Source organism: Apiospora kogelbergensis (genome assembly GCF_038363985.1).
Source record: "Apiospora kogelbergensis strain CBS 113332 chromosome Unknown utg000005l_segment0_segment0, whole genome shotgun sequence".
Classification (NCBI taxonomy): Eukaryota; Fungi; Ascomycota; class Sordariomycetes; order Amphisphaeriales; family Apiosporaceae; genus Apiospora; species Apiospora kogelbergensis.
The window spans coordinates 1,978,909-2,003,957 of record NW_027117422.1 but is presented as its reverse complement, the minus strand read 5'-3'; the positions used below and the strand labels follow the sequence as shown (position 1 = coordinate 2,003,957).

The 25,049-nt window shown below is 54.9% G+C and overlaps 11 protein-coding genes across 11 annotated transcripts; 5 read left to right on the top strand and 6 right to left on the bottom strand.

Moving 5' to 3' along the window:
• Positions 1-337: 337 nt before the first annotated feature.
• PG998_007245 (NAD-specific glutamate dehydrogenase) lies at positions 338-3,676 on the top strand (the record flags this gene model as incomplete). Its single annotated transcript, XM_066874061.1, has 3 exons — positions 338-614; positions 664-3,580; positions 3,646-3,676. 3 exons carry the CDS (start codon positions 338-340, stop codon positions 3,674-3,676), a joined length of 3,225 nt encoding a protein of 1,074 aa, XP_066730006.1.
• Positions 3,677-4,693: 1,017 nt separating this feature from the next.
• PG998_007244 (Six-hairpin glycosidase) lies at positions 4,694-7,048 on the top strand (the record flags this gene model as incomplete). The annotated part of the gene is made up of 4 exons (XM_066874060.1): positions 4,694-5,122; positions 5,184-5,216; positions 5,274-5,800; positions 5,854-7,048. 4 exons carry the CDS (start codon positions 4,694-4,696, stop codon positions 7,046-7,048), a joined length of 2,184 nt encoding a protein of 727 aa, XP_066730005.1.
• A 454-nt stretch (positions 7,049-7,502) lies between these two features.
• On the top strand, positions 7,503-9,472 carry PG998_007243 (uncharacterized protein; the record flags this gene model as incomplete). The annotated part of the gene is made up of 3 exons (XM_066874059.1): positions 7,503-7,862; positions 7,953-8,708; positions 8,807-9,472. 3 exons carry the CDS (start codon positions 7,503-7,505, stop codon positions 9,470-9,472), a joined length of 1,782 nt encoding a protein of 593 aa, XP_066730004.1.
• A 143-nt stretch (positions 9,473-9,615) lies between these two features.
• PG998_007242 (uncharacterized protein) lies at positions 9,616-11,484 on the bottom strand (the record flags this gene model as incomplete). The annotated part of the gene is made up of 4 exons (XM_066874058.1): positions 9,616-10,093; positions 10,186-11,006; positions 11,073-11,180; positions 11,248-11,484. The coding sequence occupies 4 exons, from the start codon at positions 11,482-11,484 to the stop codon at positions 9,616-9,618; spliced, it is 1,644 nt and encodes a 547-aa protein (XP_066730003.1).
• Positions 11,485-12,108: 624 nt separating this feature from the next.
• On the bottom strand, positions 12,109-13,097 carry PG998_007241 (uncharacterized protein; the record flags this gene model as incomplete). Its single annotated transcript, XM_066874057.1, has 2 exons — positions 12,109-12,319; positions 12,667-13,097. 2 exons carry the CDS (start codon positions 13,095-13,097, stop codon positions 12,109-12,111), a joined length of 642 nt encoding a protein of 213 aa, XP_066730002.1.
• A 1,327-nt stretch (positions 13,098-14,424) lies between these two features.
• On the bottom strand, positions 14,425-14,997 carry PG998_007240 (uncharacterized protein; the record flags this gene model as incomplete). Its single annotated transcript, XM_066874056.1, has 1 exon — positions 14,425-14,997. One exon carries the CDS (start codon positions 14,995-14,997, stop codon positions 14,425-14,427), a length of 573 nt encoding a protein of 190 aa, XP_066730001.1.
• Positions 14,998-15,942: 945 nt separating this feature from the next.
• Positions 15,943-16,653, bottom strand: PG998_007239 (uncharacterized protein; the record flags this gene model as incomplete). The annotated part of the gene is made up of 1 exon (XM_066874055.1): positions 15,943-16,653. The coding sequence occupies one exon, from the start codon at positions 16,651-16,653 to the stop codon at positions 15,943-15,945; it is 711 nt and encodes a 236-aa protein (XP_066730000.1).
• Positions 16,654-17,389: 736 nt separating this feature from the next.
• PG998_007238 (Zinc/iron permease) lies at positions 17,390-18,597 on the bottom strand (the record flags this gene model as incomplete). Its single annotated transcript, XM_066874054.1, has 4 exons — positions 17,390-17,576; positions 17,625-18,419; positions 18,486-18,502; positions 18,565-18,597. The coding sequence occupies 4 exons, from the start codon at positions 18,595-18,597 to the stop codon at positions 17,390-17,392; spliced, it is 1,032 nt and encodes a 343-aa protein (XP_066729999.1).
• Positions 18,598-19,439: 842 nt separating this feature from the next.
• Positions 19,440-21,051, top strand: PG998_007237 (acyl-CoA N-acyltransferase; the record flags this gene model as incomplete). The annotated part of the gene is made up of 4 exons (XM_066874053.1): positions 19,440-19,452; positions 19,506-19,778; positions 19,830-20,115; positions 20,202-21,051. The coding sequence occupies 4 exons, from the start codon at positions 19,440-19,442 to the stop codon at positions 21,049-21,051; spliced, it is 1,422 nt and encodes a 473-aa protein (XP_066729998.1).
• A 526-nt stretch (positions 21,052-21,577) lies between these two features.
• PG998_007236 (pyrroline-5-carboxylate reductase) lies at positions 21,578-22,791 on the bottom strand (the record flags this gene model as incomplete). The annotated part of the gene is made up of 3 exons (XM_066874052.1): positions 21,578-21,805; positions 21,841-22,460; positions 22,716-22,791. 3 exons carry the CDS (start codon positions 22,789-22,791, stop codon positions 21,578-21,580), a joined length of 924 nt encoding a protein of 307 aa, XP_066729997.1.
• A 928-nt stretch (positions 22,792-23,719) lies between these two features.
• Positions 23,720-24,792, top strand: PG998_007235 (uncharacterized protein; the record flags this gene model as incomplete). Its single annotated transcript, XM_066874051.1, has 2 exons — positions 23,720-23,875; positions 24,037-24,792. 2 exons carry the CDS (start codon positions 23,720-23,722, stop codon positions 24,790-24,792), a joined length of 912 nt encoding a protein of 303 aa, XP_066729996.1.
• Between the last annotated feature and the right edge of the window lie 257 nt (positions 24,793-25,049).

Below are 25,049 nucleotides of genomic sequence, written 5' to 3'. Positions count from 1 at the left end.
CCCCTGCTTCCGCAATGCCCGCTAGTGCCTGCCATTGTTTGTGTACCTTTGGCGACTCGGGTATCGCAGGCATTTGCGATCTCCCATGCCCAACTTTGGTCGCCGCCAAAGATGCACCGGAAGCCCCTGAAGTATGAACAGCACCATCTGCCGCAATGGCACGATCTGCAGTCTTTTGCTATGGGCTGCAGTCTAGGCCATGCCGACGGCACTGGCCATGTTCCCTCAGCCTCCGGGGTATAAAGTCTTTGGGGGCTTTCGTCTTCCTGGAGGCTATGATCCCCTGCAGCTTGATACTCGCATCCCTCTTTTTGCCTTCGCAGCACGTTTCTTCAAGATGTTGAGCCTCCAGACAACTGACCTGCCATTAGACAGGTTTCCAGAGTACGCTGAATCACCTGAAGCCGCCAGATCGCCCAACATGACGGTCAACGGTCCCATCAACAAGCTGGTACAGCAGCTCCAGGGGGCGGAGCCGAGCCGAACTCCCTCCCCTCAACCCACACATTTCTCGGTTCCCCAGACCAACGGCAACGGCCACCGCGTCCTGCGATCCGCCACTGTCGGATACATTGCGCCGGAGTTCAAGGGCAAGGCCGAGCAGAAGAACCAGGGTATGTCGATGCTGTCCTTGTGTCCCGACTTTCCGCTAACACATACAAGTCAAGGAGATTCTCTTCAAGGAGGCATGGATCCCCGAGCGCCTTGTAGACACTCAAATCGAGTGGTTCTACACCTCTCTCGGTATCGACGATGTCTACTTCCAGCTGGAAAGCCCTGAAGTCATTGCAACTCACATCACATCGTTGTACGCCGCCAAGGTTGCCGCGCACAATCACCCCAACAAGCAAGAAGAGATCCGTCTCGATATGGAGGCGTCAGACCATGCCATCTACATCGACACAAGCGAGCCGGGTAGGACGGCGACATCCGGTCCTCGTTATGAGCAGAGGCTGGAGGCCAAATACCTGGACCATGTCGGCACCAAGCGCTTCCGAGTCGAGACTTTCCGATCTCCCGGGACTTTGTCCGAGTCTCCCGACTCTAAGGCGTCTCTGCGATGCTACTTTGTCTACCAATGCCAATTTGTGGACTCGAACCCCCCTCCGGATGAGACCAGACTCGAGGTTATTTCAGACCGCATGTTCCTGACCAAGGCAACCAAGAACACGAAGATCATCTACCAAGACATCATCACCCTGGCAGTCAACAGGACTGGTCCGGTCATTGAGGTATTCGACATCGAGGATTCCCCGGAGAAGCGTCTTGTCGTGGCGTTCCGCTCCCGCACAGCGAGGGGCATGTTCAGTGCACTGAGTGATTTGTACCACTACTATGGAGTTACGAGCACTAGGAAGTACGTGGAGCAATTCTCCAACGGCATCAGCGTCATGAGTATCTATTTGAAGCCGGCTACGACGACCGCCGAGTCGGTCGCACCGCCGCTTGAGCAGTCCATCCATCAGATCACCAAGGAGATTTCTCTGCTGTACTGCATTCCTCAGAACAAGCTGCACGAGCTTTTCGCCCACGGAGAGCTGAGTCTCCAAGAAGCCATCTACGGACACTGCGTATGGGTTTTCGTGCAGCACTTCCTCAACCGACTGGGTACCGAGTACGTCTCGCTTACACAAGCGCTGGACCTCACGAACAATGTCCACGCCGGCATTCTCTCGAAGCTGAAGCGCAGGCTGCGCAGTGAGACCTTCACCCCTGACTACATCCTGGAGATCATCACAGCGTACCCGGCCCTTGTTCGCACCCTCTATGCGCAATTCGCAAGCGTCCACTTGAGTACTGGTGCCGGATTTGACAAACACTTTGTTGCACCCACCCCCGCCGTAGAGGTTCTTTCCGATGCTCGGATGAAGGAGAAGATCAGCCGCGAGGTTGCAAATGAGCACGACGAGATGGTGATGACCGCGTTCAGGATCTTCAACAACGCCATCCTGAAGACCAACTACTACACCCCTACCAAGGTGGCCCTCAGCTTCCGTCTTGACCCTGCTTTCCTTCCTGAGATCGAGTACCCCAAGCGCCTGTACGGCATGTTCCTCGTTATCTCTGGCGAGTCTCGTGGTTTCCACTTGCGGTTCAGGGATGTTGCTCGCGGTGGTATTCGAATTGTCAAGTCGCGCTCCAAGGAAGCCTATGCCATCAACGCGAGAAACCTTTTCGACGAGAACTACGGCCTGGCAAGCACGCAGCAGCGCAAGAACAAGGATATTCCCGAAGGTGGGTCCAAGGGTGTAATCCTATTGGATCCCAAGCAGCAGGATAAGGCGCAAGAGGCATTCGAGAAGTACATCGACTCCATCCTCGACCTGCTCCTACCCGCCCAAACCCCCGGTATCAAGAACCCCATCGTCGACCTGTACCGGAAGGAAGAAATCATCTTCATGGGACCGGACGAGAACACAGCCGATCTCGTCAACTGGGCAACAGAGCATGCTCGCGCTCGCGGTGCTCCTTGGTGGAAGTCGTTCTTCACTGGCAAGTCGCCTAAGCTTGGTGGCATTCCTCACGATCACTATGGTATGACCACGCTCTCCGTCCGTGAGTATGTCAAGGGCATCTACCGCAAGAAGAACCTCGACCCCGCGACGGTCAGTAAGATGCAGACGGGTGGCCCAGATGGTGATTTGGGAAGCAACGAGATTCTTCTCAGCAACGAGAAGTACACGTCCATTGTTGATGGCTCGGGTGTTCTTGTGGACCCTAACGGAATCGACAAGGAGGAGCTTATCCGTCTGGCCAAGAAGCGCGCCATGATTGGCGAATTCGATGTCTCGAAGCTCTCCAAGGACGGTTACCGTGTCCTTTGCGAGGATAGTAACCTGACGCTACCTACCGGCGAGGCTATCAGCAACGGAACCGCCTTCCGAAACACCTACCACCTCCGCGACAACGGACTCACGGACTGCTTCGTCCCCTGCGGTGGTCGACCCGAGTCTATTGATCTCGTCTCCGTCGGCAAGCTTATCAAGGATGGCAAGTCGACTATTCCATACATTGTGGAAGGCGCCAACCTCTTCATTACTCAAGACGCCAAGTTGCACTTGGAGGAAGCTGGCTGCATCTTGTTCAAGGATGCATCGGCGAACAAGGGCGGTGTCACGTCGTCCTCATTGGAGGTCCTGGCTTCCCTGAGTTTCGACGACCAAGGCTTCGTCACACACATGTGCCACGATGCCAGTGGCAAAGCTCCCGAGTTCTACCAGGCGTATGTCAAGTCGGTCCAGCAGATCATTTGCAACAACGCCCACCTTGAGTTCGAGGCGATCTGGAGGGAACATGAGCAAACGGGAACTGCTCGATCCATCCTTTCGGATACGCTCTCAGAGGCCATTACTAAGCTCGACGAGGAGCTCCAGAAATCAGACCTGTGGGAGAACGAGAAGATCAGACGCTCAGTTCTGGCAGATGCCCTCCCCAAGCTCCTCCTTGACCAAATCGGATTGGACTTGATTATTGAGCGTGTGCCCAATGCTTACCTGCGGGCCATCTTCGGAAGCTACCTTGCATCCCGTTTTGTCTACGAGTTCGGTAGCAGCCCATCCCAGTTCGCCTTCTATGACTTGTAAGTCCCACCCAATTCAACACTTGTACGATGCACTCCAGGAATGTATACTAACAGCTACACAGTATGGCGAAGAGAATGGCCAAGCTGGACTAATGGCCCAGCCATGCGGTTGAGCAACATCATCCTTGATTTTCTTCAGTTAGGCAGCATGTCGCAATTGGCGGCGCGTGCCGCCTCAGCTGATGTACAATTCTTAAGCTCGTGTTTATAGCATTTGCAGGCGAAACGGTGTTTAAAATGATGCGACATTCTTGTTGAGTTCCTTGTACTTCGTTGTCGGATAAATCTATAGAGGAAGTCATTCTCAATGTTGTTCAGCAACATAAGAGAATCGACCTAGGATTCAGCTGGAACATACATATATAGAGAAGCGGTAGAGAGGAAATACTACACTGAACTTTCTGTTGCTTTGACGGGATGCCCTCGGCGTCGAGCAGTCACGACGCGATAGCACCGTGTTGCTCTGAACACCGAGATGAGCACGCGTGAACGATGTATGCAGCCTCGTATATGCGCCTAACCCGATCAGCTCGCCTGGTGACATGGCATCCAACCGGAGGAAATAAGGGTGTAACAAGCACGTGACATCCGCTCCCTTTCCGAAAGGCGGCTCGCTTGTTGATCGTTGAGTAATAGAATGTCCCGAGACAAACTTAATCTTCCTGGGCAGAGTCTCCGGCCAAGTCATGTCGACCCCAGACAACACGGGACGATGGTCAGCGACAATACGACGCAAGCACGCATGATGGGCAGAAGACATGCCCCGCCCTCGCCCTCGCCCTCGCGCTTGCCCTCGCCCTCACCCGCACCCCGCAGTAGTTCTAGTTCGGCCACATCCCTCCTGCCTCTTCTGCATAGGGAAGGCGTCTATGGTCATGGGTTTGGATATCATGACACCCCCCAGCATCATAGCAAATAAAGATGCGGGAGGAAGGAAGGTTGCACTGCAGCCAGGTGCACATGCACCTCGCACGGCACAATATCCCTGGCCCGTCACATCGACTGTCTGGCTATTTAGAGCGAAGCGGCCACTCTTCTTAGTCGCTGCCCTCATTTGCTCTGGTTCGTGAGCCCCTGTACCTCCTGTCGGTTTCCCGGTCTGTTTTCGACATGCTGATGTGGTTGCATTTCCTAGTGGTATGGACTCTGTGCAATGCCTGGATCTCCTGCCACCCTGCGTCAGCCGCCATTGTCAACGCCGACGATGGTCCAAGCTGGCACAAGTATGTGCGTGCGCCGCCGAGCCGTCTGGTCGTCCCCAAGGCGGTCTTGACTAATTACACTGCCGGCAACGTAACGGGTGCCGCGGGCTTGATAGACGGGAAGAGCGTCGCGCATTTGACACGCTCGAGCAACGAGTCCGATAGTCCCACTATCGTTCTCGACTTTGGCCAGAACGTGGTAGGCCTGCTGAAAATCAGCTTCGCCGGCTCCGAGAGCTTCGCCAAGGGCTATCCGGGACTCAGACTCATCTTCTCGGAGACGAAGGAGTTCCTCGCGGGCAAGAGTGACTTCACAAGATCGGACAATGCGCAGGGTGTATGTCTCCCACCCAGTCTTGTGGTTCTCCCGAGCCGGTGACTAACAACCTCTATACCAGGCTCTTAAGATTGTACCTAGCGGGTCAGATCAAGTAAGGGTCGCCGAGCCCCTTGGTACATCCCACCATTCGCTAAACCTGACTCCCTAGATTGCCGTGAGGCCCAAGCGATACGACTGGCTCAACCAATGGGGCTGTGAGCACGACGGACAAGTGTGTTCGGATGGTCTGCATGGTTTCCGATACATGAAGATCTTGTTGGATGCGCTGCCTGCGGATGCGCCTCACACCAGCTCATTTGGCCATGTTGCAATATCGTCTGTCAGCCTGGAATGGTCCGGATACCTGGGGACCCCGGATACGTTCACCGGTTGGTTCGAGTGCTCTGACGCCAATCTGACACAGTGGTGGTACAATGCAGCGTACACGACTGAGATGTGCACCGATGTCTTCCGCGCCAACGATACAGAGCCTCGAGGTGCTACGAGCGACTCTATTCTCGGGAAGATGGTCATCCACGATGGCCCCAAACGAGACCGCGATCCATACATGGGCGACCTGGCCGTAGCAGCGCTTACTAGCTATTTAACACACGACATCCAAGAAGGTGCTCGAAATGTCCTGGAAGATTTGGCGCAGCACCAGCGGGACGATGGATGGATTCCGCCTGCCAGCATGTGAGCGTCACTCTCTTCCCATCTCTGCGAGACTTGTTTTCTGATGCGAGCAGCAATAATTACACTTTGGCGCTGTTCGACTATCCCTTGTGGTGGGTTTCATGCAGCTGGGACTACGTATTCTACACGGGGAATATATCGTATATTCAATCCTATTACTCGACGTTATTGAATGTCTTAGATACGTATTATCCGGCACACACCGACAAGCCTACCTCACTACTTCGTCGGCCCGACGGGTACGGCGACTATGCTTTCATCCCCCGACCGGGCGTTGCAGCATATTACAATGCGCTTTATGTGTTGGCATTACATCGAGCCGCCGAACTAGCATCCATCCTGAATAAGCCCGACGATGCGTCCCGTTGGCGTGTTCGTGCTGCCACAGTCTCAATGTCATTTGTCGGTGAACTCTGGGATGGTTCCGTCAAGGCTTTCTTCGACCGAAATTGCATCGGTAGTGGCTGTACAGCCCACGCCCAGGATGGAAACAGTCTTGCAATTCTCGCAGGTATTGCGCCATCGCCATCCAATACCTCGACTTCCGCCAGCGACATCCTGGACTACCTCGAAAAGGCACTCCATCAGCGCTATGGAAACTCGTTCTACGATACGGGCGGCGACGGTATCGGTTCCGAATTTTCGGAGCGTGTCTACCCGTTCATATCATACTTCGAGATAGCGGCGCGGTTCCGCGCAGGGAAGATCGACTCGGCGTTTGACCAAATGCGCCGCATGTACGGCTGGATGGCGTTGCAAGACCCGGGCATTACGTTCTGGGAAGGCATTGGCCCGGGCGGGAAACCGTATGAAGACGCCTTCACGAGTATGGCGCACGGGTGGAGCACGGGTATCGTTCCCTTGTGCATGAACTATGTGCTGGGCGTCACGCCGGTGTCACCCGGATTCCTCACCTGGAACGTACAGCCGGTCGTGGGCGACTTGACCTGGGCCAAAGGGCAGGTACCGACGGCGCAGGGTGCGATGAGCGTCAGCTGGTCATTCGATGCCGGGGAGGACAGTGTTCATGTCGTGGTGGATGTGCCCGCAGGCACGACCGGGACAGTCACGATGCCGGGCGTGCCGGGTGAGGGAAACGGTAATGCGAACGGAGGACGGCCGACGGAGGTTCTACTGGACGGACAAGTGGTCCCCGACGGTGATGTGGCGCGCCGAGCTGAGGGAGGGCTCACTGGTGTCAAGGTCCAGGGAGGCATGAGGCACGTAATCGAGTTCCGCAAGATGTGAACGGGTAGCTTTAACCTGTATACTATAATGCGTTGAATTTATTGGGTTCTCTTTGGAATCGTCATTAATGCCTTATTTCCCGATTCACTCGAGCACAAGAACCCGCGACTCAAAACGAACACACACACACACACACACACACACTATCTCTCTCTCTCGGTGCCTTTTTGGGGGCGATCGTCGTCGATGGAGCCCGCTCTAAAATAGACGGAAGTTGCAGGAGACAGTAAGCAGCTGCATCTTGTTTCTTGGCGACAACGCCTAAAGCCTAATTTTGGATTCTTGTGGTTTTTAAATAGCTTTTAAGTGGCTTGGGCGGCCGGTCATCTCCTGCCATGGTCGGGTCCTTCAGTATATATGTTGAAGGTAGGTTGATGCCATGGCTAGCCGATGGTAAGACGAGTCCTTTATACTTCTCAATTTTTGTTTTCTCTAACCCCCTTGTATCTCAGAAATGCCCGAGTTTCGTCATGGGTACAGTAGCGATGTTGTAAGTGATACGGTCGATGAGGTTGATGCGGCGACCTTGATCGTGTACTCTCTCTTCCTATGCTTGCCTGCAATACGAACTAACGCACTTGGTGCCCAGCTCGCCACCGCCTTCGCTGCTGCAGGTTATCTAGCCTTGACCTTATTGACTGCCCACTATCTCATCGCGTACAAACCGAGAAGAAATGGTGCAGATTCTATCATATTGACATGGCCGCGCCGGTGCTTCCACGAGCTCAGGACATCGATACTAGGACCTCCGGAAAGGAAATCGGAGTCGCATAGCTTGGGAATCGCATCGTCTTTGGAAGAGTGGCTTCGTCTGGTGAGTTACAATTCTGCAAATCAATCGCATTCTTAATTCCTAGTTGATCAACTTTGTCATTGACTCCGTCACCCGATCTCTCCATCACAGTGCCTCGTGAATCTCGCCGACGTCCAGGTCATCCTCGGCTTTACGCTGTTGAACGCACTATACGGAGCGGCCAACTCGATAGTATCGGCGGCGCAGTGGCAGTTTGTCATGCACTTGGCCTGGTTTCCGGTAATCGCCTGCCTGTGCAGCATATCGATACTGTCCTCTGATTCTTCCAACAACATCAACAACCCCCGAGGAAAACGTTTCCGTGAGGAGTTGCCTAAGCTCTGCCGCGCCTTTATACTCACCATCATGCTATGCTGGATGCTTTTAGGGTTCGTGCCCACCATCTTCTTCAACTGGGAGTACGGCCGGGGAGAACCCAGTGCTGCTCTACCGGCGACCGACCCCCGGCGTTTCCTATCCGACTTCCCGGGCGAGCTGGCGCGGTTCCGCGACGAAGGCCGTGGCCTCATGAGGGCCCTGAGCCATACCCACGGATTTCAGCTGGCGGTCTTCTCGGTCGTGGCCCTCTTGTCGGTGACATTCCTGGTCCTGGGGAAGGCGATTTTCAGTTCGCCAAAGGAGGAAAGGACAAGTAGTATCAGAAGCCGCGGCGATGACGCCGCTACCAACACCATAATTCGGTGGCTTGGTCCCGAAAGGGGCGTCCGCCTTGAGGACCTTCACGATATCGAGTCGTTGACTGCTGGTGTGTGGTCGAAACAGAGGTCTCTCGGCGGCATCCTCTCGGATACGATTATCTTTTTTCTTGCTTTCAATTTGGATTTGCTCACGTCAAGGGTCGCAGAGGTCAGAAACCCCCCCCCTCCTCCTCTTTCTGTTACCCCCTTATTACAAAACGCTGACATAACATATCCATATAGATATTTCTCCTTTTAGTGCTTCAGTTATGGGGCGCAGCTAGGCTACATGGTTCGGGTCTGAAATCCGAGGGTCAGATACCGAATGGGCAGAGTTTATGGCGTTTCTCCCACCAGTTGCCCATGATACTTTTGGTCGTGCCTTTCATTGTAGCAACCAACTCTTATCTGTTGGGCGGCGCTTCTTCCGCGCCCCCTCCATCGAATGAACAGGATACTCCTCTGCAGGGTATTTCATGCTTGTCGCCAGCCGAATTTCCTTCTGGTCCGCAGGACAGCAACGACGCCGGCGACAACGAATCATCCGCAGCAGCATATCCCACGTCGTGGGTGGGCGTGCCCATAGTCTGTGGGAGCGGTCTCCTCCTGGTCGTGGCCATCGCCTTCTTCGCTGCCACCTTCAATATGGGGATGGGGTTCGAGCCGCAGTTCTCCGTGTCCGAGACCCTCTTCACGGTGCTCGGCGAATTCTGGGTCTTGTTTCCGGGCTACCCCCTCGCCTGCTTCACGACCGTGCTGGTGGCCTATGTCATGGAGCGCCGCTGGATCCACAAGCGCAAGAGCAGCACGACGGCGAATGATGGTGGGGAGTTCTCGAAGTGGCGGGTCGGGGACTACGCGTTGCTCTTCGTCATTGGCGTGGCGGCGCATGCCTTCTCGCCCATCGTCCTTCTCATTCATTGTATTATATAATGGTGGTAAGGCACGACTTGGCAAATAGTTGGGCGGAAAATCTAGGCTGAGTTGGTCTCTGGTTTACATTAGAGGGACAAATTCCATTTATTAAGGTTAAATATTATTTGGGTATCAATCTATAGACTTATATATCTGTCACGTCACTTCTCACGTTCATTCGGCGGTGTACTTGGTGGCACATTCACCAACGTATCCTCGCCCTCGGAGCTCGACCCTCCCACCACGCGGCCAGTGGGATCTCTACTCTCCCCCTGGCCCTGTCCTCCGACCTTGGACTCCTCGTCCTCGGGCTTGGGGACCACGGTAGGGGCGAACTTGGACCGCGCGCGGATGCGCTCGCCGTACTTGTAGAAGACGAAGGGCATGATGGCGAGCCCTGCGGCGACGGCGCCTAGGACGGACCCACCAACGCCAACGCCAAGGGCGTCGAACATGTAGCCAGTCCAGAGGGGCGCCGATGCCGCGCTGGCCGAGCGGCACACGGTGTTGATGGCAATGGCGCTCGCCGCGTACCACTTGTAGGTGTCGACCAGGTAGTTGGTGAAGGAGTTGAAGATGATGACGATGACGAGGGAGACGCAAGTGCCGGCCAGGGGAGGTACGATCCAGTGGACATAGCTGTTAGAATAGGGGGTTAGTTACGATATACTAAAATGGTTCGGAGCCGCACAGCCCATTGAAAAGAATGACAGAAGAAGAGGAGTGCTTACTTAAAATTACCGGACCAGGCAAACCAGAACAAAAACCCGGGAAACAACACGGCCGGGATCATGGCGATCGGTAACCGATCCTCGGGTCTTCTCGGTCTGCCCAGGTCGTTCCCTGATGTCGTTTGCTCATAGTAAAAGATGATGGCGCCGCCGATCATGCCGCCTATACCCGTGGCGAGGACGGGCAGCTGGCCAATGCCCACATTCCAGTGACGGTGCTGCTGGTAGATGATGGGGTAAATGCTGAAGAGCATGTAGATGAGGGTGTAGAGAAAGGTGATGTAGACGGCGACGCAGAAAGAGATGGGGTCGAACAGGATGCGCCAGGGGCGCAGTAGCGCCGTGCCGAGGATGGACATGAGCGACGACGCGCCGCCGTCGGCCTCGGCAGGGGCCAGGACGTCCTCGAACCCGGGGATCCGAGCGGCGCGGACGCGGGCCGCCTTGCGCCGCAGCAGCACGGGCTCGTAGGTCTCGGGGACGGTGAAGACGAAGAGCAGCGAGAAGGCGCCGAAGGCGGTGAGCACGTGGAAGCACCAGCGCCAGCCGATGGTCAGCTGCAGGAAGCCCGAGACGACGGGCGCGAGGGCCGGGCCGATCTGCAGCATGATGGTGAAGAAGGCCATGGCCTTGCCGCGGTCCTTGTTGTCCCAGATGTCGGCCATGATGGCGGGCGCGTTGGACAGGGTCGAGCTGGCGAAGGTGCCCGTCAGGAAGCGGCCCACGAGCAGGCCGGCGAAGGTCTGGGTGAAGGCGCACAGGAAGTTGAAGACGACGTAGAGGATCATGCACGAGTACAGCAGCCAGCGGCGACCGTAGAACTGGGAAGAGACGGGTTAGCCGTGGGGTCCTTTCTGTCCCCGGATAGATGAGATGCATGGACTTACTTCACTCAGAGGTGCGAAGACCATGGGGCCCGCACAATAACCCAGGAGAAAGAGTGTGATGGTCAGTCCGGCGATTTGCCTCGTCACACCGAACTCGGTAGATATACCCTGGGCGCATCGGTCGGTCAGTCAGTCCAGTCCAGTCGTTTTGGGCTTCCGAGGGGAGTGTACACACCTGAAGGATGCCGGAGGGTGCCGAGGACGCAAAGGTCGCGTTGATGACGGCAACGACGCTGGCGAAGCTAATCCACCAGCGCCTGGCATTGGACCAGTTCCTGGGACTCTCGACATCGCCCGGGGCGAAGGTGAGGTAGCCCTGGTCGTCGAGGGCGGGTAAGGACTCCTCGTAGTGCAGTTCATGAGTGTGATAGGGTTTGAGAACCCGGGACAGGGTTGGGGTGAGTTTGCTCATGGCCGCAGGGGACAGACCGAGCCGGCTCGTCGGAAGCTAACCGGTCGATAGAGTTCACTTGGCTCCCGTGATAGATCTAGAACAGGAATCCTACGGCAGAGAAAGACCACGATAACTATGTCACACACAGCCAAGAGAGACACATGTGTGTCCGAAACAGGCAACCTGGTTGTAAGTATCTCAAAAGCCAAAGCAGATGGTCCAACGAAAGGAGATCTATTCCGTCTATCGTGAACTCCTCCTTGTTCCTGCGATCGATGGCAGAAGATGCTGTACCGGAAGAGGAAAGGCGAGGCATGGCGCCGGCAGGAGCAACGGCGGCGGTCAATATATACGGCAGACGCCCAGACGCAGGCAATAGTTCCCCCATGGCTTCCGTGGACTCTGCCGACGGCCACTTTCACTTGTGGTCCTCACGGGGGCGCTGGAGTCCACACCGTCTCCACGGGCGTGGGACGGATTTAGAGGTGCGCAGAGCCCGCAGAGCCTCATGGCGTTGGATTGGCGTGGGCGACGCAAAGGCCGAGGCAGCGAGAGCGAGCAGAGAGCGAGTCCAGGCAGAGTGGCAGAGTAGGCAGAGTCCAGGTCAGCATGGTGGCTCCATGTCGGCCCATCTGGTCGGGATTACGATGCCCCCCTGGGCCTCTCGGAAAACGGGGACGGGAGATCTGTCGTGGTGGATTGTTCCAGTGGGTATTCTAGGCATTCTAGACGTTTTTCCTTGGCTGCAGCTGGGTCCCGGGAAATGGCCTTTTCGTCCTTTTCTCGCTTCTCGTCCAGTTGCTCTGAGCCGGGCCGAATATGGCGGGCTGCGGGACCGTCTAGTGTCCAGGTGCTGGAGGTGTCGGCGAAAAGACGCTAAACTAGGCACTCGCCTTCATCGCCCCCACCGTTCGATGTCGATGATGAATATCTCCTCCCCAACATCATTTCATGCTGCATGTTGACCTTGATCAGAGATTCCCCTTGAGACGTGCGCACCACCCTGGAGACGTCGGCATCCCGGAGCTCCGTGCATTTGGCCCCCATTGCCCTTTCGACCACCTCAGCCACCGGCCGGGTTGCCGCCGTCGGGTACGTGATGAGGTTCGCCTGCACACCCCCCGGAGGACCCGAAAAAAGGCGACGACCACATGCCGCACGCTGGGGTGCTGTTTGTCGTCCAGTACCAGCACCCGGTACCGCATCTGTGTAGACGGCCGCGCCGAGGCCTCAAAGACGCTGCGGTCCCAGTTGTATACCTGGTGCGGTCCGACTTCGACAACTCGAAGCGGTTCGCCCACCGACCGGATCCACATGCGCGGCAGGCCCGACTTGGTTTTCAAGCCGCGTCCTCGCCCTTCGAGGATGGCAGAGCTCTCGAGGATACACAACTTGCGTCGCTCCAGGCTCGCCAGCTCAGCCGACGACTTCACGGGCACCAGCTGGGGCGCCTTCGTTTTGCGTTGGCACATCTCCAGCCGCCCTCCTCCTTGCCCGGGGTACAGGGGCTCGACTTGAATCCCGAGGGGTCCCCGGAAGTCGCCTACATAACGGCTGGACAGCACGACAACCATGGTGCCCCCGTCCTCTTTGATGACGGGGGCCTCGATCTGCAGACCGCGCGGCGTCATGGAGAAGTGGTCCGTCTCCAACGCCCATTGCGAAACGAAATGGACAACCGCCCCGGTTCGCATGAAGCATTTCGGCGATGGGGCCAGTGCGCTCGGTACGCACTGCTCGTGGACCTCTTCGGGTGGCAGCCAGGCCAAGATGGAGTCGTCCGTACTGGTGCGAATTATCTCCTCCTGCAGCCGTCGGAAGGCGCGCTCCCTGCCTTCTCCGTAAAGCGGTGCCATGTTGATCTCGAAGATACCGAAGAGCGAGTAGGCACTGTCTTCGCCCCGCGTGGCCTCCCTGTTCGCCGCCCAGGACATCCTCTGCGCCGTGCTGGCGGCCTTGTACCCGTCGGGGTCCATCAGGACACCGGGCGATATCCCGGTGATGTCGACGATGGTCTGGCACATGTCCTTCTTGGTGCCGATGCGATTCCACTCGCGCGAGTAGAATACGACGTCGTTCGGGGCAATCAGCTCCTGCAGCGTCCAGCTCCGACGGAACCAGCGGCTCTGGGCGAACACAAAGCTCCCTCGATTGACGTAGTCGTGGGAAAGCGAATAGTCGCTGGCGTACACATAGCAGACCTCGGCGCGCCGGTACCACTCGAACATGGAGTTGATGGCCTCGGACAGCTCCGAGCTCGACGTCTTATCGATGCAGCACGTGTCCACCCACAGGTAACGGAATTTGTCGCGCGCCAGTTCGATGGCGCCCTTCAGCTTGGCGTACCCGGGCTTCTCGCGGCACCCAGTAAGCCCTGCCCTCTGGAAATCTTGAAATGTGATCTCTGCGTCGTCCCACGTGTGCGATAGAATGGCGTAGGGCTCGAAGTCAGCGCATGCCGTCCTCTGCACAAGCTGTTTGGTTTCTGTATCGATACATCTCATTGTCACGATGAACTGATGAATGTCGTAGAGCCAGGTTAGTTATCTTGAATGCTCGAGGAGTTGACGACGATCATGGGGTGGTAAATGGGTGATGATGAATGACTATGTACGAGGCAGCTTTTGAGCTCTGCTCAGCTGAATGCCGAGGAAGTGTTTACTTTTTATCAGCCACCCGACATGTTCGAGTTGGAGTGGCAGCCAGCTTCTGTAGCCAATCCTTGGCTACAAAGGAGTCATCGATCAGGCCTTGAGAAGCTACCCAATCAGATTGCCGTACCCGGCTAAATCAAGTCAATGTGCATGTGAAATCATGTACGGTATGGCAATTTCACATTACAGCGGGAGCCAATTATTAGGCTTGTTGTCTTCTTTGTTTCTCTAGCCAACGGCGTCCATCGTTCCCAGCGCTCTTCCATGCCCCAGATACCTCACTTCTGGTGATTCCGCAGTCTCTTCAAGTCCTCGTATGCTTAATGTCCTCACGGTCTGTGCCCTCCTGGATCTCCCGGGTGCTTACTTCCTCTTCGCTCCTGGGTGTTTCCTCGTCCCTCATTTGTGTCAGGGGCTTCCCTATCCCCGTCCCCATCTGTATCCTGGGCACCGGAACGCCAATCGCCGAGTCCGCCCAGCAGGCAATATGGAATACCGATCGATTCCACTCGATACAACAGGTCTTTGGTGTGCGTAGCCAGTCTATCTTCGCGTCCAACCAGGCGTCCCTTTGGTTCGAATCTCTCGAGAGAGCATGGGCCCAGTTAACCATCTCAACAAGGTCCCTCTCAAGTGCCGGGAGAGTCTCTTTGACATAGCGCTGGATATCTTCCTCGTCTCCCATACAGTAGGCAATCACCGCCAACCCCGTCACAAAACTGACGACTAGCATCATCTCTATCGGCAATAGGTACCAGGAGCCGAGGGGCTCGTTGCATCGCCCCCACAGAACTGAGAGCCTGTCGGCGTAGACCAGGTATGCTACGAAGCTGGCTAGGAAGGCGCGGATGGTGAATCGGTCGAAGCAATCCACCATCACGCACCCAAGGAAGACGAAGATCGAACAGCACGTGACACTGACGCAGAAGATGGCGTGACCTGGTTTGTCGAGGAGCGCCTTCTTCGACCATCACGTCGCCTAATAAATAGCGAACTTGGAGGAAAAGATTCATGTTCTTAATGTGGCGTTGGGGGGATGTATGAGGAGTTTCGTGTGCGCAAATCTCCAGGGAAATAGTAATGATTTAGTATCGGGTAAAATGAAACAATAGATGCTGAGTGTTTGGTTTGAGATTCGACAGTATATCAACGTAGAGAAATTTTACTGTTATATGTGCAAGGGTGAAAGGGGGTTGGCTCTCCGAAAGATGATCGGGTTAAAAAGGCTCTTTTCCGAAAGTGTGACTTTGGGAAGCCCACGGTTCATTGATGCCTTATTCCACACAGGCCCCGTTACAATGAACATTAAATCGAAAATATGTATGTGACAAGTTGCTTTAAGTTTTCACCATGCTCTATATTTACACAGTTCTTTGGGGCCGTGGTTGATGACTGCATTATGGGAGTCCAACTATCGCTAAAGTTTACGGATCGAAAGGTCAGACGCTTTATAACGGTAAGTGTGATACTAATTTGGACCTTATTTGTTTCCCTTGTCCAATTATTCCAGATATTACTATACTCTTATTGGACCCGTAAGTATATGTTATATACATCCAATAATTATGTTTCCTTCTGGGAAATACCACTAAGGGAGTTTCAATACACGACGGACCAAGTTCTCTTGAGGTGCTGCTTAACCACATTTCGTCGATATTCAAAACGTGCCACCGCCATGTTAAGTAGCTATCGATCGGGTGCTGCATTGCCAAAATGAATATCGTTGAAGACAAAATGCAAGTCCATCGTGGTGAGTATAAGAGGGATCTGTCCTTACTATAACCCGTAATGGACTTGAAACCCCACAGGAATCGCCCGTCTCCTATTTCGCCTTCTCAACATACGCCTTCAGATCAAGCCCTTGCTGTGTGTACTGTTTCTGCAGCGTCTGTTTGAAGGGCAGCAAAAGCAGCGTGCCGGGCCCGGTAAAGTAAGTCTCGTACGACGTATACAACGTCGTACCGTCGCCGCGATCCACGAGGATGCTTGGGTGTTCCGAGCGTGACGCCGTGCCGTGGAGTTCGTCGTCGTAGCGCCACGTCGCCATCAGGTACGGCGGGCTCGTACTAGTGTTCTTTTCACCAACATCGTCATCGCCAAAGGCGCCCTTCATGACGGTGACAATCTCGACGCTCGTCGTGTTGAGCAGCGGCACGATCCCCGTCGTCGTGAACCGCGTCACCAGCCCGACACGGACGTCTTCGGGCGTCCGCACCACCTCGGGCGGCAAGGCGATATCGCGCACGAAGCTGCTCCACGTCGGGTACGCCCGGAAGTCGAAGAGGGCGTGGTAGATTTCTTGGGGCGTCGCGTTGATGATCAGCTCCGTGCACACAAGAAACATGCCTTTCTCACTTGGGTAGGTGGGCGTCGGCAGCGTCTCTAGTGAGTTCTCTACTGGGCACCGGACAGAGCCCCAGTCGATTTTGGCATCGTCTCTTCTCGCCGCAGTAGTAGTAGCCGGCCGGGCATGTACACCTTGACTCTTCCAGTCCAGTACCGAGGCGGCCCAGAGCAGCACGGAGAGCAGCATTATTCCTTCAGTCTGTTTCCAAGATGCAAGCCAAATCTTCCTCCTTTTCTCCTTTTCACTTGTTCGAATGTTGCACAGAGAAGAAAATAAGGAACCCGATACGGGTATATAAACAATGTGAACAACAGACTGGACTCTCGATACAGCTGATAGTTGGGCCCATCCAATAGCATGTTTCTTGGCTAGGGTAGCATCGCGCTGTAAGCGAGGTAAATGTTCAGTTGACCAAGCACGCCTCAACCTCTGCGGCTGAAGCTGTATATGATTGGTTGCATTTACGCATTGCCTACCCCCGCCGGTTAAATCAAGCCATCTTGTGTTCAGAAAGCCGGTGCATCATGAACGCCCTTGAACAATATTGAAATGTGTAGAATTCATCCGAGTAGTGAACATAGTCATAAACGTAAGACGCCTTTCAAGAACGGGGCCCCTGATAAGGCCTGTCAGATAATGGGCATCTGAACCAAAATGAGAACCAGGCTGCAAAAGAATCAGTAATTCCATTGGGGGTATAATCAACTCTACATCCCGTCGCTATCGACTCGATTCGCTGATTCGAATTGTACATCCTGTCCTTCTAAATCCAGCATTTCAAGCTGTGTGATTGAGTCCCTATCCGTACTAGGAGGGGCGCTTCCGTCTATTTGTTAAACCTGTGTCGGCCGTACATCGGTGCCAGGGACGGTATATTTATAAAGTGCGACGCGATTATGTCACATCATATCAAACCACCGATTTAGTGGTGATGGCCAAATTGCGTCAACATGGGGATCAGCATGCCAACAACAGTAGCGAGCGTATCTCGCATCTGAGGTTTACTTTGCTTCCGCTGGGTCGTATGGCTATCAGCGTAGCCGTTAGGCCCAGAGCTGGGCTCATGGCCTGCGCCGTCGCCTTCCTGCATGGCATGCATGGCAACGTAGCTGTATTTAATTAGTGATGTTCTTACGACAAGTCAGGAATTAACTTACAGGAAAGTGCCGCCTGAAAAGAGCAGCAGCATTCCGGTCCACCATTGGCTGACGTGGTTTTCTCCGTCCGGACCGATACTACCACCACCCAGCAGCTTTACGAGGATGAAGGTCGACCATGCGCCAAAAGGGGATGCCAAGCTGAACACGATCAGATGGCCTCTAGCCACCCGCTTCGACAACCCTTGCTTCAGAAGGACTGAAGTTAACCCAAAAGCGGCAGGGGCCTTGTGCACCATGATGGCGATGAAGATAATGAATCCTAGTTGCATGTCCGGCGCGGTGGCTGAGGCGCCCATGGCAATTCCGTCGGCGGCAGCGTGGATGACAAGCCCAATGGTGGTGGCAAGGCTCCTCGATTGTTTCGGCGAAGGTGCAAGGGAGCCCAAGAAGCCCTCGGTCTCTTCCTCGTCTACGGCTCGCGTTGTGCCTGCCAAATTACTGAGGCTGATGTGTCTCGGCGCAGGGGGTTGTTGGAAGTTCTCGGAGGCGTGTCGTGGTAGCCGGTCGATCAAGAACATGAGCACAAAGCCCATGATCAGAGAAAGGCCGACATAGAAAGTCGGAACCGGCTCTGGTGTGTGGTTGCCGGGTACCGCGGTCGGCGGATCGTCTGCTCGGGCCTTTAGACGGTTGTGCCCAGCCAGTGAAGCATCTGATATCGCCTCGACTCCCTCTGGAATAATAACTATAAGTGACGTTCCCACCAGCAGTCCGACACCGATGCTCGATATTAATCGTAATTGCGCTTGCGATAGCGTCATGGAGAGAGGCAGGGCGCCGGCCAGGAAGGAGCTGGTAGGGTCGAGTCAGTATGCTATGTCTCGCAACGTGTCTCTTGGTCGTTTGAAGTGTACATACGCCAAAGCCATCACCACCTATGGTATAGATCGTTAGCATCGCGACGAATGAACTAGGGGTGCCATGTCCAATTGCTTACCGTTTGGGCGAGGAGAACAAAGACGCCAGCCATGGTGAGGTTCGAGAGGTAGACAGAACAGCCGACGGTTGGTTTTCTTGACAATCTGTGCAGGTTGCTACCGATGCATTGGAACTGTGACTAAAAGAAAACCCGGTCGAGGGCGGCAGAATAGGAAAGGAGACGAACTAGACAGCTAGCTGTGACTGCGTGCTGTGCTGCGTTCTGCTCGTTGTACGTGCGACGACGATAACGACGACGGGCACCACCAACAAATAAAAACCACCAACCTTCAAGGTTTTGACAGCTTTCAGCCTCCTCTTTCTTGTTTGAGACCGTTACTTCAAGAAAGCAAGAAAGCGGCAGGGGCCCCTGCAGGCAACGCTACACTGCCGGTCTCGATTCCTTGCAGATGGGTACGTCACGTCTTCCGATTTTGCCGTCGGGCTTGCGTCTGGCCGCCATTGTTCAGGTACCGTAACTCCCTGTGGCAGAACTGTGGGAAGAGTCAGGCAGGGGTTTCGGCGTTTCAGATTCTAGCGCAAGTACCTGAACCGTGCTGCAGTTAGGCAGTCCAGAGTCCAGTCGCCAAAGTCCTAGGTCCCTATTGCCCATTGATCCCACTAATAATTGGGACGGCGCGGATCCTAGCAGAGTGCAGCAAGTAAGTACTTTCCGTTTTACGCGCCTCGATCGCGTCCGTCCAGGTCCAGCTTCGCGACGTAAGGCAACCTTTAGTTTAATTGATTAATTGTCAGCCTTCGAGGCATCGCATCGCATCTCACCACCAACAGCATATCACCCTGCACCACAACGCCGAAGAGTAAACACCCATCGCCTGGGCGCATTCATCACAATTCCACAGCACAGATTCAGCCGATCGCGACTTATCCAACATGGAAGAGGAGTGTAGGTGATTCATATATCCTGTGCATTTGCAAGTTGCTAACATCTTGTCGCAGGGACTTCCGATGCCAATGAGGCCTTTAGCATCTCATTGGTAACCCCCACCGATTCTGGCCTGCAGAAACTCGACTCGTTCAATCCCAGACACACTTACGCCGTCTTCGACAATGAGCAGATCTTCGGATACAAGGGCCTCAAGGTTAACCTCACATACAACGCAACCGACATGCGACCGCATCTTGATGTGTCGTGCATCAAGAAGTTTAAGACCGTGGGAGACGCCGAGGCTGTCGACGTCGTGGAGTTGATGAAGGAGTTTCTGCCTGGAGGTGTGTATAATTGCTGGCTAATTGTGTTTGGGTTTTACTGACATCATCCAGTGGCTTTCCAGAAGAAGCTCGACTTCGAGCTGGCCGTGAAGCAGACACCCAACGACTGGACACCGCCTGGCGAGGTTGTCAATACCATAGAGCGAGATGGAGAAACCTATGAGGTCTGGAAGGGAAGCCTGGCTGATCCGGCCGTGAAGCAGCTGGTGAAGCGTATTCAGCTTCTTGTATTGTTCTACATCGAAGGTGGATCGTATATCGGCGAAGATGCAGATGGCAAAGACGAACCTGATTATTCCCTGGCCCGATGGTCTGTCTTCTTCCTCTACAAGAAGCCGTCAGCTACGAACAAGCGATATGTCTTCCAGGGCTACTCGACAGTCTACCACTTCTGGCATTTTCAGACCCTAACACCCCCGCTAGCCCAGGCAAGGCCCCGGCTCTACTCGAGCCCAAGACAAACGAGAGCTGGGAGCTTCCCTCTGGCGATTTCCCATACACTGAGATGTCTCACCGCGCCAGAATTTCTCAATTCCTCATACTGCCCCCTTTCCAAGGTAGAGGTGTGGGCGCTATGCTTTACAACACCATCTTTGATCTCCAGTCTAAAGACGAGTCAACAAAAGAGATCACTGTGGAGGACCCCAACGAGGCCTTTGACCTACTTCGCGACCTTTGCGACATGAAGTACCTCCGCAAGAACTTCCCCGAGTTTGCAAATTTGGCCGTTCACACAGCCATTCCTGTGGCCGACAAAGGTGCCATTTTGCACCACAGCACGCAAATCTCCAACACGAACAATGGCGCGAGTACCTCGGCCAAGGGAATTGTCAATGTTAATGCGCTGGAAGAGCTGCGTCTAAAGGTCAAGATCGCCCCTCGCCAATTCTGGCGATTGGTAGAGATGCACCTCATGTCAAAACTTCCACTCTCTGTTCAGCCTTTACCCGATGATGAAGAGATCGAGAGACCAGCTGCGTCAAAGGCTGACAAGCATGCCTATATGCTTTGGCGAATCCTGCTTAAGCAGCGTTTGTATCGCCGTAACGCATCGATTCTGGGCGAATTCGAGATCACCGAGAGAATCCTCAAGCTCAATGACACACTCGACAACGTGGAGTGGGAGTACGCACGGATATTAGAAAGGCTAGGGGCACCTAGACCTGAAGCCGATCACAAGGCCAACGGCGCCAGTAGCTCTCATGGAAAGCGGAAGTCGGATGGCGAAGAAGAGGGCCCTTCGAGCAAGAAGGCAAGAGTCGACGATGAGTAGATTGGCGTGGTGTAGCCATCCGCGCTGGTTTTCGGGATCTCAAGGACTTGATCTTCAGGGCTGTTTTCAAGTTCTGGGGGGTGGTTTATTCGGAGAGGAGTTTTTGGCCGGTTTGGCTCTCATGATACCTCCTTTGATTGCGCATGGTTTCTAGGCTTCTTTGTAACATTATGAACACACAAAATCCTCTTCCATATAGATGGAAGATATAATGCAGCAGGAGTTGTTGCACCCGGACTTTATCCAAGACCGATCTCAACTCCATTGGCCTAAGCAAACCCCCCAATGAAATGGGAATATGTTCTTCAGAGACATTGTCTTGGCATTTGCTTACGTCTTATTTTTTTCATGCGCCATAGGGGTGGTATATATCCTTGTGCTACAAACCCAGCTCCATTCTATGCTTACGCTTCGTCTTGTCTCATTAGGCCATGCGAATGGTACGCGCGCTAAAAGCCACCGTTGTCGGTCTGAGGGAAGCGGGTGCCATTGACATTCTCCCGACCCTTGCCAATCTGTGATGCAACTACAGTTGCTTCCCGGACTGCCCGCGAGATGGTGCCCCGCAGACGGCCTTCCTCGAGCACCAGCAGCCCCCGATAGTGCATCCGCCCGGTGTAGAGATTTTGTCGCGCAGGAGAGCAGGGTGCTCCCCAGACTGCACCAACGAAGCGGTACCTCGCATCGCCTGAGCGGCCATGCGCGTGGCCTCGGGGCGCGGCACGCCCATGGCCACAGCGCCATCGATGGCGGCCTCCATCATCAGCGAGAAGAAGGCGGGGCCCGCACCGCAGAGCGCGGTGCTCGCGTCCATGGTGTTGGGCGGCAGTAGACAACGTCGCCGATGCGCCGGAAGATCCAGGTCACCAGGCTGGCGACGGGGGTGGGCAGCGGCGGGTCCGGCAGGGCGACGACGGTCATGCTCTCGCGGATCTGCGCGGCCGTGTTGGGGATGGCGCGCACGACGCGGCAGCGGCCGTCGACCTCGGGGTCGTGCTGCGGGACGGCGCCGTGCAGGACCGTCTCGATGTGTTCGGTGGTGACGCCCACGCAGATGGTGATGAGCAGCTTGCCGTGCAGCGCCTTGCTCAGACCCGGCTCGCCCAGCAGCTCGGCCACCATGGACGGCTTACAGGCCAGCAGGACCACCTCTGCCTGCGACACGGCCGCCACGTTCTCGCGCTGGACCACCTTGACCACGGAGCTGTGCGCCCACAGCGCCTTCTTGACGCGCTTGGCCGACTCGGTCCGCCGCACGCATGCGATGAAGCGGCTTGGCAGGCGCGTGGGCAGCGGGTCGTCGAGCGGGTCGGCCGTGCCGTTCTGCATGGGTGATTGGAGCGGCTTCGGGGCTTCGAGGTCGGAGAGGGAGCTCAGGATGCCCGAGAGGATGGCGATGCCCATGGTACCTGTGTAACCTCAACATTAGCTTTCGGGCGTCTTCAGCGACGTATTCAGGAGCATGGCTGCATGGGGGAGCTGGGCCACCGTTGCATAGCGGTGTTCGGCCATTGGCATTTAGTTTGAGCAGCCTGGGTACATTTCCCATCCGTATCCTCATTTGCTTGAAAGAAAAGAGAGGAAAGCCAGGTAGCGGCCACGAAAGGGAAGGGCATCACAAGAGGTGCCTGTATTATAGTTGGGCATTAGAGATCTGCACATACCGCAACCAAGGACGGCCATAGTGAACTCACTGCCCTCATTGGCGTGAGAGGGAAGCGCCAGCATATTGGAGGGCATCTTTGAAATCCGAGAATAGTGTATGGATTCGACTATGTAGTGGTAAAGGAGTACAGGAAAGATCACCTCCTCTTTCTTCATGAGTTGGGCAGACTGTTTAGCGGTGGAGGAGAGCGGAGCAGTTGCCGAACTACTCCGGGGGGGCCTTCGCCGACTTAGATCACGATGCCCTGGTAGTCACTTCTCACGCAGGAAAAGCGGGAACGCTCTCAGGTCAAGCTGTGTAGCTACTCGTTCCATCTAACTCCCGCTGAAAGCTTCTGACATTTCTTTTGGACCTTGTTCCATTGGCATCTCGACATAGGCGCATAACCATCGCAACGTCTTGACATCCGGCAACGCTGCACACCCCTGGATTCGATTCCCACACAACGTTACGAATTTGCTGGACAAATCTACCAACTAAAAGCCCATTAGTCCCGAAATCGCTTAGCGTTCCCGCCGGCCAGCACATTTGCATCAAGCCACAAATGGCGGGCTCAATGCCACCCCCGCGCCTCCGCCTTCTTCGGCCAAGCAGCGGGCTTCTGGTAAGCGCAACAACCGCTCTGGCGCTAGCCGCCGCAGAACCAGAGAACAGTGGAACAGTCGGAACAAGACTCAAGATTCCGCCGACGACGTTGATAGACAAAGCCAAAGCCCGGGCACAAGCTTAAGCTCTCGCAGCTTTAGCTCCCAGGCACCCCAGCCTCAGAGCAACAATAATTCCAGCAATCCCACTTCCGTCACCGGCCCCAATAATTCTCACCACCATACCTACCAATCGGCGTATAATTCTTCTGCCGAGCAGCGACATCAAAGACGCGTCCAACAACACAATCAACAACAGCAACCAAATCTCGAACAACCGGAATCGCGCCCGCGAGTCCTACCGGTCGAGGAAGCTTATGGGCCAGATTTCTACGGCAGTGCGGACAGTGCGCCCATGATGGCTGACCCGTTCGAAGTGCGCATGCGCTTCAGCGGCCAGCTGCAGCATCTCAATGCCACCGTGGTCAGCGCGCAGAAGGCGGCCCAGTATGCTGTAAAGTATAGGGATCTCAGTGAGGACTTGCATAGCTGCATCCTCGAGCAACTGGAAAAGGTACGTTTGTGACATAGAGTTGCATACCGTGCATGCCCATCACTTGGTCTTTCTACACCACCAATGATATCTGGTCGCGCATGGTATCGGGGGCAATATGCAAGCTGCATTGTGGGTTGCAGGTAACAAAACGAGCTGACCTGGAATGTGTGACTCCACAGACAAACATGAACACCAGAGCCAACATCATGTACTTCATCGAGCATTTTCTCGAGATTGCATCCAAAGAGCGTCACGCCGAGTCCTATGTCCGCATGATGCAACGAGATATTATTCGAGTTGTTGATGCTGTCTGCCCCGAAGATGGATCCGGCGCTGCCAATGTCAAGGTGGTCAAGACCGTGTTAGAAGGCCTTAACAGCAAGGGCTTCCTCCTGGATCAGACCCTTATCGAGCTCGAAGAATGTCTCAAAGATCGCGATGCTTCGCAAGCTGAAGCTGACCACTCTTCGCCTGTGAACGGCGAGAACGTCATATCCGCTGCATTACCCGCCAACGGGAGCGCCATCGCAAACCCCACAGCTGCTACTACGGGTGCTGACGCTCGCACGACGAACGGTGCCGGTCATACAACTCGTTTAGACAAGCGCCAGATCGAGCAGCGCATTGAAGAAGACCGTGAAAGACACAAGCGACGTCGCGAGAACATATGGGTAGTACCGGCCTCCCAGGTCGACGAACGTGCCAAGATGATGGATGACGCGAGTGAATATGACGACGACGACTTCCAATTTGAGCGCGAGGAGAGGGCAGCGTACACGGAAGAGGTGGAAAACGCGAAATGCGTGCACTTGCGGCCCAGACACCATGATGAGTCGCCGCCTAATGGGCGTGGCCACAGCCATACTCGCGAGGATCCTCGGGATGACTTTACACGGAATCACGACCGTGATCACGACAGAATGGACGAAGGCTGATCTGTTCATCTTATAAAGATGATTTGATGCTACCTAGGCGAATGCAATTTTCCCATAACTTGCAATCAGTCGTCATTTCCGTGCCTCGGCAGCTTGGTTCAGCCCAGATTGCTGACTAAAGATCGAAAACTTGATCTTTAAGAAGTGCAAGGAAAAGAAATCGGGGAGAGGATTTGACTAGCACATCAGTGGAATTTTGTCAAATTCAATGGTATAAGACATGAGGATACTCATGAATGTCTTTCCAATATCACAAG